The following is a 16,873-nucleotide window of genomic DNA, read 5'->3' as shown; positions in this document are numbered from 1 at the left end:
ACCAGCCTCACAAAAATGTTGCCAAAAACTTAGGAGAATCTTGTATGGGAAGAGGTATAAGATTTCAAAATATTATGACTCACCTACTCTTTAAAAGCTAAATTGACAAACAGGCTTGCAACTCCCACACCAAGTTTTTTGGAGTTCCCCTTTTTAAGGGCTATCTGCATATGCAACAAAACTATAATGCCAATAGTATTTTGTTTACCTTTAAAATCACATTCAGATAAAACCATATAAACCACACTAGGATCCAGATCAGAAAACATTTCTGACATGCTGTTGAAGAGCTCTTCCTTATTGACACTGTACATCGCTTGTGATATTGAAGGTCTTAGGTCTCCTTGAGGGGATACAGCAAGAACAGTTCTGTCAAAATTCCCATTTTTCCGAGAGGGACTCCCACCAGTTTTTCTTTTCCGTGGCATTTTGTTTTCCAAAATCAGTTTGTTCTCGTTTTATTTTGTCCACCTGAGTTCTACAGTACCAAGTTTAGAAATCACAAGAAACCTGTCCTAACCAGGAAGCGCACATCAGAAATGGCATACCTAGAAAGAAGAGAAAGGAGAAATTTTTACAAGATAAACAATCACATTTCCACATGCCTTCTCTTAAGATAACAAAAAGATCCCCCAAAACCTATAGTATCCAGAAAAGCATTTTGTAGGAGGTTGCTTTCTTCTTTTGAATGGTTAGCAGCAAAATAGCAGCCTTATTTTCCACCTAACTTGATATTCAATCTATGTATGGAAAGTAAAACAAATAAAACAGAGTTTAAAACTTCCAGAAAAGTGAAAGAAGTGAGACAGGGCACACATTTTGAAATATTTCTCTGATGAGTTAACATTACATTGAGTTTATATTCTGTTAAAAATCCAGAACCTTTGCTCCTTCTACAAAAATATTGGAAAACATAACAAATATCTCCAAATCACCCATAAGTCTTCCAAAACATGGCTGTTTTTTTCAATTTCTGCTATTTCTAAAAGAAACAATTGAAATTGTTCAGTGTTCAAACACTGGCACAGATTGCCCAGAGGTTCTGGAGTCACTGTTGGGGATATTCAAAGCCCCACTGGACACAGTTCTCTAGCAGACCCTTCTTTGAGTAGCACGTTGGACTAGGTGAGTTCTAGAAGGACCTTCCAACCTCAACAATGCTGTGATTCTGGGGGTTTAATTGTTGAAAATATTTTGGAGGTTGAAGTGAGAATCATGAAGCAAGAAGAGGCTTCAGCCTTCCTCCTCCACTTCCTCCCTTAATTTTTTTGAATAGTCTTAGTTAAAACATCATGTCATCTAGAATCACTGCAGTTATTACACTAATTCTGCACAGAAAATGAAAGCAATTATTTATTGAAGTATAAGCAAACAGTAGAATCATAGAATCAGTAAGGTTGGAAGGGACCTCTGGAGATTCTAGTCCAACGTCCCTGCTCAGCAGGGTCACCTAGAGCATGTTAGACAGGGTTGCATCCAGCCGGGCCTTGAAGAAAAGGAGACCTCCAGAAAAGGAGACTCCACAACCTCTCTGGGCAGCCTGTTCCAGTGCTCTGTCACTCTTATAGTGAAGAAATTCCCCCTCACGGTCAGGCAGAACTTCCTGTGCTTCAGTTTCTGCCCATTACCTCTTGTCCTGTCACACGGGACAACTGAAAAGAGTTTGTCCCCGTCCCCTTGACACCCTCCCTTCAGGTACTGGTACACATTGATAAGATCCCCCCTCAGCCTTCTCTTCCCCAGGCTGAAGAGGCCCAGCTCTCGCAGCCGTTCCTCACAGGGAAGGTGCTCCAGCCCTCTGATCATCTTCGTAGCCCTACGCACGACTTCAGTTTTTTCTTCATATTAAAGTCGGAGCTCTGTTGTGTTCCAGTGAAGCTCATAATACTAAAATCACTATTAAGTTTTACAAAGAGCTATTCAGTTGACTAACAAACCTTGGTAAGTGCGAGAATCTGATGTTTAAATTACAGTGAGGACTCAGTGTCTGATGATAACAATTACTAAGTAGGACGTAAAACGCCTGCTTTTACATAAAGGTTATTTTTCCAGTGATGAACAATTTAACGTGTACAGATAAATCCATGGCAGCACTACGCAGTCCGTCCCTCCCTGGATCACTGGCACACAAATGGCAATGCCAGATCCTGACAACCTTTCTCCACTATTCTCTCTCTAGCGATCTCTTACAGTAACTATGAGAAGCATCACTTACGAAGAGGTGGATTCTTACACTCCCAAGTCATAGATTTTTTTTTTTTTAATAAGGAAAACAGACAACTCCAGGGTCCCAGGAGTTTCTACCATATGTATCTGCACCTTAGGTAGGTAAGACAGATGTCAGACAATGAAGAGGTCAAAGAAGAATGAAACACATGACATTAGGAAAACAGTACACAGGAAAAGACAGACTTCCAGAAATAAGGGTCAGACAACAGTGGAAGCTGCTAGACTGAGCTGGGACAACCAGAACTATGGTTTTTTAATTATATATTTTTTGGCTATTCTCTGATTAGTCACCCTTCAATTATCTGAATGAAAGTCTGTATGTTTACTTGTAGAATACCAGTTTGGGAAACAAATTATACTATTCATTACAGACAAAAATATTTAAGTAAAATTAAAAAAAAAAAAAAAAGAGTGAGAGAGAGAAACAAAGTTACGGCAACTCATGGATTTCAAACTCATATTCCTATTTGATTCATCCTCCAGCCCGTAAAACAGGTTGAGGCATAACTTCAAGTAAAATGTGTCAGAGCTTAAAAATGTGATTGTTCTTCAGTATAACAACAGGTTCAGTGACAAAGGAAAGATCCTGCAAGGAATAAACTATTCACATACCTTGTTGTTACTAAACAGCAAGATATTATAACCAAGATATTCCAAGTGTTGATAACATTTCAATCCAAGTCCCTTATAATAAATCAATCTCGTAAGGAACTACTGCCAAGAGATTCTCTTAAGCTAGGTCTTTTAATATTGATTTTCTTAATTCACTAAAGTATTTTCCTTTCCCAGGTACTACATACACTGGACTGTGAATCCCATTACATGTTAAAATAAACTAACAAATCCATACACTTAAGACTGTCTGAATCTAAATCAATAAATTATACTGCATTACTTCAGTCTTATTGAGGTTTAAACTGTTCGTTGTGATTAATCACATACCTGCTATCACTCTCCTTATCATCGTATGTCATTCCAACTCTACCAACACTTTATTTTTCTTATGGTTAATATGCTACAGAAAATATTGTGTTTTACAGGAAAAGATTCTACTTATATCAACAATGATCATAATACTTATTTTTCAAGCTAAGATACTGTTGCAGTGGTCCTGAGACCTAAAAATCTTGTAAATACATTACTACAAATCTTTAATATTATTACAGAGAAATAAGAAAAACACAACAGAAAAATCACAGCAAAAACGTAAAGCTTTTTAATTTATTAGATTTTTTTAAAATCTAATAAATGAAAATTTTAAGTGTTAGACTTCTTGCTGGTCCCAGATTTCTTAATCTTTTGTCCAATATATTATTGAGGAAAAGGCTGAAATAAACACGGAGATTTAGATCAAGTAGGTATTTAAGAAATAGATCCACATCTGTTTTTCCTCCCTGCTTTACCTAAAATGTTACCTCTAGTTTTCCAAAATCAATTTTTCCTTCTGTGGATTAAGAAATTCCTCAAAATGTATATTATTACTTTTTTTTTTACTTCAGAAAACAAAATATTCTTAAACATTGCAATAATTTTGCTATAGCATATACTTTTTTGCAAGTTTACTGATCAGTTTAGAACTCTTCCTTTATTTTCCTGGACAGTCATTCCTGAAGTTTGCTTTGTCCCTAATAAAAGAACAGGTATCAAAAAGAAAATGTACTTTTTGTAATTTTGAAAAAAATAAGTTCTTTGAGCTATTACCTGGGTAATTTTGAAAAACTCTTAGATTCCGAAAAGAAATATGTAGACTACAAAGTGGCCGGAAGTAAACAACTGAGTGAAGACTTGGTGGGCAGAAAAGACACTGGTCACCTCAGAATTTGCACACAGGTCAAAGTCTTGTGACTTGCACTACTTCAAGATATACTAAATCAAAGCACAGATCAATATCATCTCCTTGTTCAATCTTTAAAGTTTTAGCAAAATGCTATAAATTGTTAAACCTATCAAAAAGACAGATCAGCAATGCCCATGACTTCTTTTTAAATAAGGTATTTACCATGGCCACTGCTGCAGATAGGTATTTTGACAGAAGCTCCTTTGTTTACCATCATATTGTCCGTGTAATTCCTAGACAGATTCCCGGGCAATATCTCTCTAGATATTACCAAGCACAAAGAAAGTATATTAAAAAAGCCTGTGATCATATAAAGCACGCTGTACTGTTACTATACTCTCAATTTTTATTACATAAGAGATAATTCAAATATACTCAACTAAAAGGCAAAGTTATTCACTTGCTTTTAAGAGCATGTCCTGAACTTTTGAGGACATTAATTAGAGGCTTGTGTTTTCAAATTGTGTATTATTTCAAATTATACATTCAGATTTTGGGGGGAGAAATTAGTTTACTAAAAAGACAGAAATAATTTTCAACAATCTGAGTCAAGACTGCTTCAACAGTTAAATTTGCAGGTCAACCATATTTGTAGGTTCTGAATAATATAATATGAATCAGTCGGTAGTTAGCTAGAAATTAGATTTTTCCCCAAGATTAAAAGGGGTTTGTAATACCATAACGGTTTAGAAGAGCAGGGCTATGCTGGACACACTGAAATGGAATTCTAGACAACTAGCCAAAGGCTGCAACATACTCGGAGGTTCGCTAGTCGATTCTGGGTACCATCATTCTACACACCCGCAACTAAAGCAAACAGCTGTTTCATTTCAGCACTGAGGAAAAGCAATACTCTTGTGGCACCCTCAACTTCACCTTTAAAAAAAAGGCAACAAAAAAAATTAACAGAAAAACCACTGGCCTCTCCCCACTCTTCTTCAAAACTACACATCTCCTGATGGTAAAGATCTTCTCCCAATGTAGTTCAACTACCAGAAGTAAGTATACATACAAAAATCTACTTGCAGAAAAACTACCTCTTAATCAAGCAATCTGAAGAAGAAAAGAGATATTAAGAGACTGGCATCCTCTATAAAATGACTTTCAAGTTTTAACAACCTGCAAAAGAAAAAGCAGAAGACTTATCAGCTCAGGATGCTTAATGTTAGCAAACTTTCTAGGTGGCCACAGTTTATTTTTATGTGTAGATTATGAGCTTAAGATATTGCCTGTTTCTGCACTGCTACCCCAAAGGATCTGGATGGACAAAGCACCGACACGGTCAGGCTTGGAAACATACAGCCAAGGATCAGCAGCCATTACAGGCAAGCCAGTCACTACGCAAACAGACAAGCACCAACCTTATCAACCCAACACAACACCTTTTCCTCTTCTGTTTCACAGATGGAACAATAAAGCAAAGAGAAGTGGCCTGCCTTGCACAGCAAGGGGGGTGATGCTCTATCCCCACATCTTACTAACCACATTCAGCTTTCTTTCCAGTGAAAAGAAAAACAATCAATTAAACAAACACATATTAAAATAACACCATACCAGCCTTCCTGACAAAACAAAGGAGAGTGAAGTTATTGTCTTAGTGAAAGACAATGACTATGAAATGTTTTATGAAAAAAAATTAATCCTGGCCTGGAGGCCCTCCACCTTGTGGTTTGCCATTGCAGAAAGCAGCAATTCAGAGAGCAGGGAAGATACCAGCCATCTTGCATGGAAGAATTCTGCTCACAACATCAGGCCAAAGCCAATACTTAAAATCTTATGGAAACTGTTTGTAAAACAAAATGATCAGCAATTCAATTTAAACAAGTGTTGACACTAGTAGCATTCTTACAGGGTTCAGCCTGAACACGTTCAAAGAAAAACATTAACTCTGGAGCGTGACAACTTAACTATTACTTCAGCTATTAACAAACAAGGTTTGTATTGCTATACCGACAAAAATATTTCTCTCCACCAATTACAGTAAAAGAAGTTTCCAGCCAAAGGGCAATCACATATGGGAATCTCATTTAAACTGCTGAAGTCTTTTCCTTCAATTCAGGTAAGAGACACCGAAGTAAGGGCTGAGGAACAGGTAGTTTCTTCTTAGGTAGAGCAAACATTATAGGGCAAAACCCACGCTCAAACACAGGCCATGCTAATTGTAACTTTACTTAGACTTTACATAAAGGTAATTGAAAGTCTTCCTTGGAAAGGCTTTAAGTGGAATCTTTCTTCGACACATAAGCCAAAGAATTAAAAGCACTTAAAACTACCTAAACAAAAATCTAAGTTAAAAACTCCCCACAACCCTCCAAACACATATTTGTCATTAGGAGAACTTACTATTGAAATGAATAGACCATAAACACACTCTGAGCACTCCTCAAGATATACTAAAAGCATTCAGCAGCATGGGAAATTTCTAGTTTGACTATGATCAAGTTCAAATGACAAATAAGCCATCAAAATTCAACTTTGACCTAATGTAACTTTCAACCAACATGACCAAAGTTGCCTGATTTATATATATTTTTAAATTTCTCTGAGTAATGCAGAAGATAACTGCATAACCTATAAAAGACTATTTTAAACTCAGTTTTGAATTTCAAAATACATAAAATATTTATCATGTAATGTTTCTTTTCATTTTCTGGCTTTAGAAATATACTGACATTCTACAGACTGAAAAAAAATCTGTATTTGTAATTCAAATAAAATAATAATGGTATACAACTTACATTTTGAGCTTCACTGAGTTGCTCCACAGTGGGACCCTTTTCATCTTTTGTAAACCAGCACTGATGACACATTTAATAAAGATTTTGCAGTTAAAAAATATAATACACTCTTCTGTCAGGAAACCATACTGTCAACATATAACTTAGATGTCAATAGAAGTGGATGCTCCTTCCTGACAAAGAAATTAGCAGAACACAAATTAAAATTGATAGTTTGTTCATGGACTATGTAACTGTAGGCAAAGTTTTAACACTGAGCAATATATACACAATTTAAATAGATTAAGCACACTAACATTTTACTGACAAATTACGTAGCATGCCAAGTTGTGCTCAGATGTAAGCTTTGCTAAGGATATCTACTTGATTTCAGCCACGGATTTCTTTTGCAAAATAGTTGACTTACATCAGGCAAAGAAACGATATAATGACAATAGAAATAATTGGTTATAAAAGTAAGTTTCCTCACTTGTCCTTTCACTTTGCTCCTCATCGCAATTCTTAACCATCTTGAAAATGTTCTCATATCCATGCTGGTCACGAAAAGATTCATTCCATCATACGGAGAATTAGGCAAAGAAATCCTGGTACATTAAAATCAGAATATATTACTTACTGATAAATCATTAATTTTTAATGCTCTAATTATGCTAGAAAACTGCATTTCTGTTCACCAAAGCAGCTGAAAAGTCCTAAACAGTGGAGATAAGTTAGATCCACTTGAAGCCTGACTTCATTCCAGTGTACATACATATTAAACCAGAGTTTAGTTTCCTAATAGCAGAGTGACGCTTTCAAACAAATTTAAAATCAATTAAAAGGAAAAAAAATGAAGAAACATATACCAGAAATAGAAATTTAAACAAATATTCTGACATACTCCTAAAACACCTGGTTGATGGCCCAGTTTCTTTAAAAGAATCTTCCCCAGAAGCAGAGAAACCTGTCTCCCATGTTGTACCTGATCACGTACCGTTTCTCCAAAGCATTAAGAACGCCGATCAAAACATATAGAGCGATTAAGATAAGCAAAACCAAAGAGGATCTAAATTTACAAAATGAAGGACAGGTTGCAGGCATAGAACTCGCAAGCACACGGCTTCCCCAAAGCTGCGCTAAACTGCTAAAACCACAAAAGGAGAGACCGAAGAGCCAGTCAGCAATTTTACAGCGCATTTTAACTCTAAAATATAAATTCAGTCCAGGACAGGAAGACAAGGCTGAAGTGTTACCAATAGCAGTGTAACATTATGTTCTTTCCTCTACCTAAATTTCTGCTTTCTGAATCAGACTGCCTAACAAATGCATGAAAATACAAAGGTTATTTCCAGATTTGTTCCCCTGGGGGATTTTTGTTGTTGTTGTTTCTAAGTCTTACAAATGGAGCAAAACAAGCAACTATTTAAACAGAAGCACAGACATAGCAGCAGCTAACAAAACCAAACTGAGACCCAGTCACCGTATTCTCTAGTTCAATTCATACAACAAGGAGGTTTCCATTTTGGTTCAAGCCTCCTCTCTAAAAACCACAAGGTGAAGAAAAGAAGAAGGGAGATGCCTCCCAGCAGATTTTTCTAAACAAGCCAAAGAGTAGCAACGGCAGCAGTTTGGGTCCCTTTTGCATTCTTTAATTTCTGTTCGCAGTTAGTAACAGAACAGGCTACTTGCACAATTCGCTGTTCAATGTGAAAATCTATACCCAGTTAGAGACAAAGCACTTTTAAAAGCACTTAAAATGTCTTCTCTACTCTTTTCCTTCTCCCACTCCGTGTTATTTTCGCTGTTCAGAGGGTTTTTTCTATTTCAACAGTTTTAACTAAGGTCCTGGGTTTTTTAAATAAAATTCTTTTAAAGTGCAAGACACTGACTCACTTGTCTCGATACACTCGCTTTATGTAATCCACTCTGCTTGGGGTTTTTCCCTCCCATCCCACTTTCGTGACTTTTAAGCCTTGTGCACGGCCTGTACCATAGATGGATTCTTTTGCGCTAACAGGAAAGAAAACCTGCTCTGAGTAAGGAACCAAAAGCTTTGTCCATCAAGTGCAAAGTTCGAGAGTGCAAAACCAGCACCAACAGGTCTGAAGCAGAGGATTAGGAAGCAAATACAACCTTCAGAAAGAGAAGAGCCCTGTTGGCTGGGAAAGGCTCGAAGGCTCTCCTCCGCCTGTCAAGAGCGGCACAAGCTAACCTGCAGTGGCAGTCGGCTGCTGTTTGACAAGTGACAGAAACCGCCAAACTCCACATCGTGCGGTTTCCTTTCACGCTGGGAAGCTGCTTTTCTTAGAGGCTCTCCCTACAGGTGAGTACAAGCTCACAGAAAAGTTTGCTCTCAAAGACAGGCATATCTCCTGCCAGTGGCACATGATTAAAGCAGGGAGGCAGAAAAGGAGGAAAAGACAGAATACACACAGCGACTAGTAAGCGCGTTCCCTGGCGGCAGGCTCTGCTTGTTAGGAGCTACTGCTTGTGCGCTCCTCTTTCACTGTTCTTTCTCCCGTTGCCGGATTTTTTTCAGATGAAACTAGAACTGTAGCTGAGCACTCTCAGCACTAGCTTTCCTGTAAGCCAGGCAGGTTTTCTATGAGCTAGGTTTCTATGAGCTATCCCCATCCTTAAGGTAATCCCACCACGCAGCTGTATTCCTTCCACCATTTGCCAAATGCCTCCACAAGGACTCCAAACACCTTCCTTTTTGCTGTATACAGAAGGTCAGAGTTTGGGACACAGTAAACATGGGTGGCCTTGGTATTCTGGAGGCTGCAGATGTACACCATGATGGGCTAGAAAAGCAACAGGCAGCTACTTTCTTTGTTTTGGTGGAGAGGCTTGTTTTGTCAAAAAAGAAAAGACGGCAGTATCTGCAGTATTTCTTTCCAGCCTTAGGGGAGCCTAGAGACAGCAAGTCCTTTTACAGCTTCCCTCCTACGCTCTTTGGTAGCCTCCCTACAGCTCGAAGTCCTGCCTCAGTATTCTGTAGCAAGGGTTATCCCCTCCTTCAAACTCATTTCTGATGAGGGAAGGTCTCCCCGAGGCAGAGCTCTCGGAGCGCCTGGGCAGACCCCGGCGCGGGTTCACACAGCTCTGCTGCTATGCAGTGACACACATCTACCCCCCAGAGCAATGCAGAAAGCTGGAACTAATGAGATCAGACTACAGCTATGTGAGTGTTTCTGTAGTTTAACGCTTGCAGTTAATACTGCTGCTTAGAACTGCATTTCTGCTCCATGTTATAAACAGCAAGAACAAGAGAAACTTTTTTTGGGGGGGGTACTTGCAAAGCAAAAAGAGAATTCCTGCCCAACAGAGCTGCAGTTTGCTCACACTATGTTTCCAGAGACTCTATCCAAAAGTCAGGTTAAAAGGGGAATGAATAAAGGTAATACCTCTGTAAAATGAGAGCTCTGTCATAGCAGTCAGCAAAACAGAATGGTCTTTCACATCTTCTCCAGGTGAAGATTTGTACCTTTCTCTGAACAGCCTCCTGACAGCAGTGCCTCTACCTGTAATCCAAGATTTGCTGCATCTCCAAAGCACTGTTCATAGTCTTTTTTTTTTTTTTTTTTTTTTTTTTTTTTTTTTTTTTACAAACTGCAACTTCAGCAAGATTTAGCAGAGAAGCTAAGAAATAATTTAAGGCACAAAATGTTTGAAACTGGTAAAAGAGGAAAAAATAACAACATGGAGTTGAGCAAGATTTTCCTAATTAGGTTAGCTTTAATACTGCTGTATTCTGCTATACTGCTGTTTGCTCTTTCTCATTAGGATACAGTTTTTTTTTTTTTTTTTTGATTTGCTGTGACTGGGACCTGGCTCATGGGTGAGCATTTATTTTAGTACCTGGAGGATCAGCAGAGTGCAGCAGCAAGTACATGGCAGCAAGACTGAGGAGTGGTTCCCTCATTTTGGGATAATATTAGAGAAAGAGGAGTATTACTGGAGATCACAGGTGATGGTTACTATTACAGACAAAGAGGTTGGTGGCCTTATGGAGGAAGGAAAATGTATTTTACATTTATTTAGAATTTTCTCTGTTGGCAGCAGTCAGCATTGGCAACAAATGCAAACTCTACTTGCACAAATCTTGGCTTGCTGTTAATGCAAATGAAGACAAGTCTGCCTTCTTTATCTAGCTGCTGCTGAAACTCTAACTGTGCTTGGGACTGAAGGGAGCTGGCTCTCAAGGACTCAGACTCCAGAGCACGAATCTGCAGACCTAGGCAGACACCTAGCAGGGCTTCTGCTATGTGACCAGGTCCTGGTTCACGCACTTCTACATATGAAGCCTCCTCTGCTCTACAGTCTCCTCTTGAGATCTGCGTTCGCTACACTGAACAATTCAAAGCTAGCACTGTCCAGCCAACTTTCTGCAGTATATTCTTCTCCTACCTGAAGGTCTATTTCAAGTCCTTCAGAAGTCTGTTACGCAAACAGGGCTGCACTCTGGTGATCCCGAGCTGCCATATCTTTGGTGCCAAGTCTCTCATAATTCCCAGTTCTCCTAACTCCAGATGATGGTTTGTTGCACACTAGGATGAAGCTGAGGTGTAAGAAACCTTTGGACTTCAGCACAGGCCCAAATACAGAAAGAGAAAGAAGATATATTCAGGTTTGCAAAAAGCATTTGCAAGAACAGGTTACAGATGAGAAAAAAAAAAGACTCCTGGAGCACCAGAGCACACATAAGCCAAGGTGATATCCAGTTACCAGTGACCTCAGAATAGTAGAGGACACATCAGAAAGCCTAGGATCCTGGCTGGGAAAGGACGTAAAGCAGTGTATAAACTGTGCTAGTGACCCACACACAACACCAGCCTGAAGTAATTTCTCAAAAATACGATACAGTGAAACCTAATACATTTGCCAACTTACATTGATTCAAGTTGCATCATACTAGTGCCATTTAAAAAAGGAAACAAGAATACAAACTACATTAGGGAAGCAAAACAGGAATGATACCTTAGTCACGCAGATAGATTCCAAAATAATTCTAAATATTCAGGGAGGGAAGGGGATCCACTAGGCCAAGTCCTAGGCTAGAAACTATATTATGTGTATCTATCAGTACAATTCTATCTATGTCATGTGTTTAAATTCACTCTCATTTCTGAGGCTGCTAGGCTAGTTGAACATAGCACATACATAGCTATTGCACTATTAAAAAAATAAATAAAAATAAAATCTTCATGTAAACCACAGATAGATGACCTCATCCAGATCCAGGTACATCAATGAAAAAGGGTATTGCCTCCAAATTACTGCGAATACATACTTGATAAAGACTTAATCCTACCAGATTACCTCCAGAAAGCAATACACAAGTTTACCTCACAGTACTATGGTCAGTCAGGTCAGTAAATAGCTGTAAATGGTAGTTTGAACTAACAGATTTTTTGAGACAGACGGTGGATCAGTTACATAAACCATCCTGCTGGTAGATCAAAATCCCCAGTGGAGTCATGAGAAGAAACAGCTGGAGAATTTAACCTCTTCCACAAGAACAGCTTGTGGAAGGAGAAAACATAGCCTTACTTAATTCTGAGAGGCAGTGTAACACAATGCGTTAATGGCCCTACTGACATTTTTATAGTAGCAAAGACTATTTGTTTTGGCAAAGGCAGTGACTTTCTAAAATTCAGGATTAATAATCTAGAACTTTTACCAGATCTAAACACACACAGAAGTCTATTTAAAATAGAAATTTGACTGATTATTTCAGCTATTTAGCACAGACTCCAGATCAGCACACAGGTAGGAGTCAAAGACCACAACACACTACAGAACTACAATCATCCTACATCCCTATTTCAACATCTTCATACAATAATCCAAAACAACGTAATTCTCTTTTGTAAATTGGACAAGGTCACAGCTAACGAACCACCTACACCACACAGTGAAAGAGTTGTAAATATGCCACAGATGTTCCCAGAAACCATGCCGAGGTTAACATTTTTGTCACCTACTACTGCACTTTTGCATTTGTAACACTCTAGGAATCTGGCTTCTCTCCCGCATCAGTGCCTCCCTTAGGTGAAATGTACTGGTGTTAATACAATACAGGGAGAGTTCTTAAAGAACTGAGTGCAAACAAGGGCATGAAAAGCACAGGAAAATATCACACTAGAAAAGAAAAGAGAGAGAGAGAGAGAGAGAGAAAGCCTATGAAGAAGGAATGAAAGCATTCTTAAGATGTGCTTTGATGCTGTCAGATTTCTTTTGCAGGCTCTACACATGGGTATAACCTACAGCAAGACTACTGCAACTTAAAAGCATTACAAACACATGACACAAGCTAGCCCTGCCCTAGTAATGGTGACTATATGCCAAGTAAACTGGAGACAAACACTGGCATGATTTCAAAAACTTCAGATTTCTCTGCTACTCTTTAATTTGCTTCTGGTTTATATGTTAAGCTTATGCTCTCCAATCATATCCCAAGTCATATAATGTAAAGCTTTCCCTTCAGTGGCCAATCCTGAAGCTAGGATTTGCCACTCAGTAAGGAGAAATGGATGAAGAGCAACTTCATCATCATCTTTGTTCTTCTGCTTCACCTGAAGCCTTCACCAAACAACTTGTGCAGGATTTGTGTTTAAACTCTGTATGAACTAGTTATCTTTTAACTGCAAGGTCCCACCAAAAGCCTCACAAGATTCGAGCACCATACTGTACTTTGTTGAGACTAAAACATTCCCAGAGTCAGCGTTTGCATTGTTCCTAGTAGTTCAGAACAAGAGTTAAGGAATATACTGAAGAACAGTCCTTCTTCCCTCTCCTTCTAAGTCAGGACCCTCTGAAGCCCCAGCGGCTGTACGGCACTTGGCCAGCAGAACGGCAGGATACATCCCAAAGCGCCTATCAATACTATGTCACACAGAACACAGCTTGAACGACCATCCTGTAAGTGTGTTTGTTTTCAGACTACTCAAAATAAAGCCTTAACTATTTCTGGATTTCCTTCTCCATGAAATTTCACGTACGGCCAGTTGAACCGGGCTCTGCTCGGAGCCGCGTCCCGATGCTGACACAGCAACCGGTCACGGCTGCCGCGGGGGAGCGGCCGCCGCGTCCCGCCGCTGTCAGAGCTGCGGCTCCCCCGCAGCAGGAGGCGGCCCGGCCCGGCCCGGCCCGCAGCGCCCGCCCCGCGCCACGCCGCAGCCCTGCGAGGGCAGCGGCCTCCGCGCCGCTCCGGGCCCTCGCCGCCGAGGCAGCGCCTGGCGGGGGCAGCCCGCCCCGCCGGGCCGCGCCGAGCCCCGCGGCTTGCGGCGGCCCCGCTCCCTGCCCGCCCGCCCAGCAACTCCCCCCGCGTGACGCCAGGGCCTGGCCTCCCGGCGCCGCCCGGGCTCGCCGCGTCGCGCCGCGCTGCGGGAGGCGCGGCCGGGGGCCGCCCCCGCCCCGCGGCGCCCCCAGCGCGCCTCCCCGGCCGAGGGGGCCGCCGGCAGGCGCCGGGCCGCCTCCCCGCCGCGGACATGGCGGCGGCCGCCGCCGCCGGGCAGCGCGGGCCGCGGGCTAGGCCTCGGCCCCGGCGCGCCCGGCCCCGCGCCCGGGGCGGCGGCGGCAGCGGCGGCCGCGGGGGGAGGCGCCTCCCCGGCTCCTGCCGCCCCTCGCCGGGCCCGGCCGGCCGTTACCTCTCGCCGCGCCGCTGGCCCTCGGCTCGCTCGCTGCTCGCGGCGGGGCAGGGACCGCGGAGCTGCGCGGCGGCGGGCGGGCAGCGGGGGAGGCTCCGCGGAGCGTGCGCCGCGGGGACACAGTGCCCCTCTCCGTCGGGCCGCGGAAGAGCAGCCCGGGAGGAGGCTCCGCGCCCGCCCGCCCGCTCCCTCCCTCCCTCCCTCCCGCGGCCGCGGCCCGCAGCGCCGCCCCGGCCGGCTCGCAGCGCGGCGGCCGCGGCCTGGCTCGGAGGGCAGCCGCCGCGGCAGCGAACAAGCGGTGCAGGCGGGGGGCGGCCGGGCCCGCCGCGCTTTCACCTGGTCAGCGGTCAGAGCGACTGCTGGCTTCGCCTGCTCATCTCCGAAGAGAGGAGCCGCGTTTGCTGCCCCGGCAGAGCCTCCGCTAGGAGTTAGCCCTCGCCTGCCGAGGGCGCGATGCTGACCGCGGGGTGCGGGGGGTGAAGCGCACGGCTGGAGGCCGACGCCAGCAGGACGGTTGCCTCTGTCAGCCGGGTAGCGACTGGCAGGTTTTACATCAGTAATAAAGAGGAGGGTTGTTTAATTTGTCGTGGCACTGCCCTGTTTTACGAGCGGTTTGTCACGTGGCAGCAGAAGGGTTTCGAGTGCGGTCTAGGATGACCCGGTGGATCTGCGGGCTGGCTCTGCAGGAGGCATAAGTGCATAAGTGGCTGTCGTGAGACCGAAAGTATTTGTGGAGGAGGAAGAGGCGGAGAGGCTGGTGGAATCGGGCATTGGGGTGGAGTGGAGGAATGAGCGGCAACACCGGAGGAAGAGGAGTAACTCGTTAGGGGAGGGTTTGTGAGTTTAGTTCTGCAACAAACAGCACTTGAGAGAGATGGATGATGATGGAGGGAGAAAAGGAGGGAAGATGTGCTTCTGACAGGCTGAGATGTTGGTAAACAGCTCTTAAATTGGAATTGCTGTGAAGCCACTTTGAAGAAAGCTAAGCACCTGAATGAGAATTTTGAATCAACCCAAGAAAAGGGGCAAAACTTTTAGAAACGCTGTCAAAATTAGGGGCAGGTTTCGCTCTGAGGCAGAAATAAATAGTTACGTTTCCCAAGAATCTGAATTTGGTGAACGAGGAAGGGAGATGGAAAACAAACCCTGGAGCCCTGGTGCCCCGGGGAGGGAGGGGGGAGACTGGAGAAGCTCAGGTTCTATAAGGAAACTTTTGTGTGTTTGGATAGAAGTTCACTGATCTGAGAAGTTTCAGGTATAACAAAGAGACATTTTACTTATTTATGTGTGTGTGGTATATCTAGGCATGATACAGTATATAAAAAATGGAAGAATCCCGATCGCCTTTACCCATTACCGATTTCCAAGGACCGCACTTGGAAATACATATATCGTATAGCGATAGGCTTCCGTCTAAGCTCCGTCTCGCTGCCTGTGCCAGCAAGATAGTAGGGCAAGGTCTCAACTTCTTACCTTCCTGCTTTTCCCCGGGCTCCTGAGTGATGAGAGGTTTTCCTCCCATCCCGCCTTTGTGCCTCCCCCACGCTCCATTGTCCGCAGAGACCTCCCCTGCCATCTGCATTCAGCCCTCTCCCGTCGGGGCACAATACCTCTGGAGGAAGTTAGCTGGAGGTGTCACACTGTGATTTTCCTAGGGAACAGAAGCTTCTTCTCCTGTGAAAGACGAGAATCATTTCTTCCCCGAAGGGAGCAATGTTGTCTCCCATCACCGACTTCGCTTACATTGTGATTCATCCAATTCAGAGAACAAGGTGGTATCTCCCAGCCTAATTTCTCTTTGATTTTCCTTCAAAGAGGGAAACAAGAAGTGGCCTTTAACAGACTACTTACATTGAAGCACTACTTATTTAGCACCTCATCTTATATCCTTCACCATGAGAAAGATAAGAAAAATCACTGCCAGTTTCGCGTCGCGGTCACTCCTCCCGCAGCTGCTTCCCTTCCCAGCCTAGCTACCGTTTCCCTCCTCCCTCAGGGCTGACCTGTTTGCATGAGAGATGCAACAACCTTAACGTGAATAAAGAGCAAGAAAGTACATAAAATAATTGATAGTTTCAAGATGAACTAATTAGGGGGTAGCTCACTGTAGTTGTCTTGTGAAACTGCGGAAGAGTGCTCAAAGTAACTTGTCTACGGCTTCTGGGGATCATAGTCCCCAAGTGCTTTCTATCTGAGAGCAGAGCAAATGAAAAGAAAATCACTTGTGTGTGTAGGGTTGCATGTGTTCTCGCAACGCAAACAATGTTTCAATTCTGAAAAAGGCGTTAAAAGCATTTAATATGTTTTGGGACTCAAATTGATTTAGGCATTGCTAAATTGCCTGTCACTTTGGCATTTCAGTGCTTATTTTGTAGTTATGTGGTATGCAATATTTAAATAAATAAGGCCAAACATTTAAATTTCTAATACAATCGCTA

General features: G+C 42.5%; 1 protein-coding gene across 4 annotated transcripts in view; it reads right to left on the bottom strand.

Annotated features, from left to right (window-relative positions):
* The window catches only part of N4BP2 (NEDD4 binding protein 2), a 39,399-nt gene extending 24,876 nt beyond the window's left edge, over nt 1-14,523 (bottom strand). For 2 of the 4 annotated variants that reach the window (XM_062575472.1, XM_062575475.1), the window contains exons 1-4: nt 10,191-12,054; nt 7,274-7,388; nt 6,805-6,977; nt 209-548 (exon numbers count right to left, since the gene is read on the bottom strand). In XM_062575472.1, coding sequence (XP_062431456.1) covers nt 209-428 — 220 coding nt within the window. In that variant the 5' untranslated portion in view covers nt 429-548; nt 6,805-6,977; nt 7,274-7,388; nt 10,191-12,054. Of the gene's footprint in view, nt 1-208; nt 549-6,804; nt 6,978-7,273; nt 7,389-10,190; nt 12,055-14,435 lie in introns of those variants that run through there. The other 2 variants (XM_062575473.1, XM_062575474.1) reach the window with 2 other exon arrangements.
* Nucleotides 14,524-16,873: the final 2,350 nt, after the last annotated feature.

This window comes from Rhea pennata, chromosome 4, assembly GCF_028389875.1.
Source record: "Rhea pennata isolate bPtePen1 chromosome 4, bPtePen1.pri, whole genome shotgun sequence".
Lineage (NCBI taxonomy): Eukaryota > Metazoa > Chordata > Aves > Rheiformes > Rheidae > Rhea > Rhea pennata.
The sequence above is the reverse complement of the archived record's forward strand: the minus strand, read 5'-3'. Positions and strand labels throughout refer to the sequence as shown.